The sequence below is a fragment of the Zea mays genome, chromosome 7 (assembly GCF_902167145.1).
Source record: "Zea mays cultivar B73 chromosome 7, Zm-B73-REFERENCE-NAM-5.0, whole genome shotgun sequence".
NCBI classification, from domain to species: domain Eukaryota; kingdom Viridiplantae; phylum Streptophyta; class Magnoliopsida; order Poales; family Poaceae; genus Zea; species Zea mays.
The window spans coordinates 153,283,028-153,286,418 of NC_050102.1; the positions used below are offsets into that span (position 1 = coordinate 153,283,028).

Genomic DNA, 3,391 nt, shown 5'->3' on the forward strand with positions numbered 1-3,391 from the left:
GACGAGGGCAACGCGCAACGAGGAGCAGAGGCGGTTTGGCATCGCGGGCAAGGGCGGTGAAGCCCTGTGGACGCCCTCATTAGATTCTTAAGGAGTAGTATATAGATATAGCAGGATATGTATATGTCTATCAACTATGTATATATTAGAGGCGGAGGTTGTATTGTTTTTTCAATATTGTTTGTGAATTATAAAAATGAGACGTATAATATATTTAAATCATGAAACCGTGTCATATAATGTATTTGAACCGTTAAATGTTGTTAATGGATTTGTGATAACAGTTGGATCATCTTTTGTTTAAATTATAGGACCTCGAGAACAGATTAATCGGTCTGGGCTAAAATTCAGCCTTGGCGTCGAGCCTTACCTTCGTCGTAGGTGTTCTAAGGTATGGCAACCAAGTACAACGAGGCACCCTCGGCCACCGGCGCAACCGTGGACGGCTCTCCGGTGCGGGATGCGGCGGCGACGACGTGCCACTTGGGGAAACACCGACCGCCCCGTATCAATTGACCTCTCGATTCAACCGTTTTTACTGCATTGTGTAGCCCGTTTTTGGTTCATATGCTCGGAGGACGTACGATACCACGAAACGTGCAGATGGCGACATTCCTTTCAGCGACAATCGGCCTTTCTCACGAATCACAACATGTAAAGCCGTGTAGCCGTTGAGACTTGAGCGTACGATCTGCGACCAGCGATTCACGACGCGAAAAGATTCTAACGATTTGCCAGTTGCCAACACTGCACGTGACGACTCCGTCAAATCACAAGAGATCGTTTGGCGCCACGCAATCACGCTACGTTCCACGGATACACCAGACGGCATTCATGCCATCATAGTGTTCTGAGATTTAAAACAAACGTCTATTGTGATCTGAGATTTAAAACAGGCATCATAGATGCTTGGGGTAAGTACAGACTGCAGGCTAAACATCCCAATCCAACAACGGTCGAGTGCCGATGAAGCGAAGAAACTACAAACTAAACTGCCTCACTCCAGGGACGGGACGACACTTGCAAGGAAACTACTCAGAGAAGACGGCACTAATCTACTGCATCTAGAAAGTCCTTCGAGAAAGCCCGGTTAGGCCGACAACGACGAAGATTTTTTTCCCTGACTGCAAACACTTGGACAGAGTTTCATCCGTCATACATCACTCGTCACCCTGCAAAACCAATTTCAAATGAACGAGTCCAATGAGGTTGTTGGATCCACAAAGCAAAACTACTAAACCAGGTGAAAGCACAAATAAGAGCAAGGACTCAAGAGGGTTTGTTCACCTCCTCGTCCTCGTCGTTCACCTCGGACTTGGACTTGTCGGAATCACCAGACGCCGTGGGGTCTCCAGACTGCAACGAGAGATGACACATGTCACGCACCGCAAAGAGGAATTTCGAAGCAACGCCGGACAACGAGAGTTGAGTGTAACATACTGTACCTGCTTGTTGTTGTAAGCGTCGATCTTCTTGGTGTACTCAGCCTTGAGCTTCTCTGCCTTAGACACGTAGGGAGCCTTCTCCTGCATTTGAAGAGTCGCACTACGTCAAACGGTGATGTTCCATCACATTACTAGTTTCAATCATAAATGCACACAAACAAACATCAGAGCGTTAAAAGCAAGTGAATATGCAAGTTCACCAACAATACAGTGAAACAAACAAACACTATCAAATGGGAACAGCACTAGGCAGCAGCAATTCCGCATATATTAAGTCTAAGCAAGCGTCTAATACCTTAGACATCAGTTATTACAATTCGAAAACATGAGGCGCGGTGAAATTTAAATTCAAATCACGAGTAATACCAACCCATTTCGAATTTAACATATGGAATTTTAGCAGATCTAACGATGGATCGGGTAAACATGATATATAATATAATTACTGATATACATACAAACACACAGGGGACGAGCGCGGATACATCTAGAGCAACACGCTTATCGTAAGAACAACGCACACCGCAACCAACTGCGGACTCAAACGGTTAAAATGGGACTGGGGAACAAACAAACTCACGGCATCAGACAGGGACTTCCACTTGTCACCACCAGCCTTGCCAATCTGTCATTCACAAACACAACACAAAATCAGAAACGCAAATATCATAACAGGCCGCCACGAATATTCGAATCGAATGACGAAATCATGGATGAAACAGCTTACCACGGAGACTTGCTTCACATTGGGGTGCTTCTCCTTGTAGTCCTTCCTGAACTCCTCCCTGAAAAATCAGACCCAACCGATCATAACAAAATCCAAACGGCGGGAGAACAAAAGGCCGCATGATCCAATAAAACTCACATGAAGACGAAGAACGCGCTCGGAGGCCTCTTGGGCTTGTTTGGGTCCTTCTCTGCCTTGGTCTTCCTCACCGAGAGCCTTCAAAAAAAACAAACAAATCCAGTTTAAAACCACAAACAAAAAAACGAGAATGGTTGATAGCGGTGGCCAAATCGAATCATACCTGGAGTCGCCGGCGGTGGACCGTGCCCTCGACTTCATCTCGAGTCCTAACGAACCAAATCCAACAAAACAATCAGATGCAACCCATAACGCATCATCTAATTCATAACTATTTGATGTAGAATTCCGAATTCAAGTACCTTGGGGCCTGATCGCGACTAAGGTTTGGGTGTGTGAGCACGAAAACGGTTGTAGGCCGGCGCCGCTCTGATGCGAGTGGAGGGGAAAGGAGGCCACAAGGGGGCGGCTTTTAAAGTAAGGGGCGGTGGGCATTTGCGCGGGATCTGAAATTTTTTAGGCACGTCACCGATCCGGCCACTCGCCTCCCATTGGCCGCGCGGCGCGCCGCTTGCTACTGCCCTCCGCTAGGACTACGTGATCTCCTGCTAGCCTGCGGGGGGCTGCTTCGATGGCTTGGATGAATTGGGAGTCATGGGTCCATCCTGTCAGTAGCTTTGCGGGTGGCGTTCGGTTATTTTCGGTTGGAGGCGGGAGTTTTCACGGTGTGCTTTCTTTCGCCCGCCCTGTGCTTCTTCTAGGGTCAGTCGGCCATTTCGCGCTATAGCGAAACCGATCGAAGTTTTCGAGCCTACGTGTCATCCGTGGTGGGGGGCAGGCCTTTATTGCTTGAAGGTAGAGACGGCCAAACGGGTCGCCCGGCCCGGCCCGGTGAAGCCCGGCCGAAAACCGAGTCGGGCCTGTTGAGTCCGCGGGCTCAATTTTCTGTTCAAGCCTGGCCCGCAGCGGGTCTAAACGGGCCGGGCCGGCCCGTTTAGCACGAAAAAACGTGTCGAAAAGCGGGTTAAACGGGCCGGTAAGCACGTTGTAGTGTTAAAAAACGGGCTTAACGGGCTTAGAGGTAAACGGATTGTGCCGGGCTAGCCTGTCGTGCCTAGTTTCCTGTCCAAGCCCGCCCGCT

At 48.8% G+C, this 3,391-nt stretch overlaps 1 protein-coding gene across 1 annotated transcript; it reads right to left on the minus strand.

The window, feature by feature from the left end:
- Positions 1–859: 859 nt before the first annotated feature.
- Positions 860–2,674, minus strand: LOC542658 (HMG-like nucleosome/chromatin assembly factor D). The gene is made up of 8 exons (NM_001112179.2): positions 2,613–2,674; positions 2,474–2,519; positions 2,311–2,388; positions 2,173–2,230; positions 2,026–2,070; positions 1,446–1,526; positions 1,288–1,356; positions 860–1,172 (listed from the first exon to the last, which is right to left on the minus strand). Exons 2-8 carry the CDS (start codon positions 2,509–2,511, stop codon positions 1,161–1,163), a joined length of 381 nt encoding a protein of 126 aa, NP_001105649.2. The 5' UTR covers positions 2,512–2,519; positions 2,613–2,674; the 3' UTR covers positions 860–1,160.
- Between the last annotated feature and the right edge of the window lie 717 nt (positions 2,675–3,391).

Coding starts and splice junctions, on each gene's coding strand:
- LOC542658 (NM_001112179.2), bottom strand. CDS start 2,511: ATGAAGTCGAGGGCACGGTCCACCGCCGGCGACTCCAG. Junction 2,231..2,310: donor AGCGCGTTCTTCGTCTTCAT/GTGAGTTTTATT, acceptor CTGATTTTTCAG/GGAGGAGTTCAGGAAGGACT. Junction 2,071..2,172: donor ATGTGAAGCAAGTCTCCGTG/GTAAGCTGTTTC, acceptor TGTGAATGACAG/ATTGGCAAGGCTGGTGGTGA.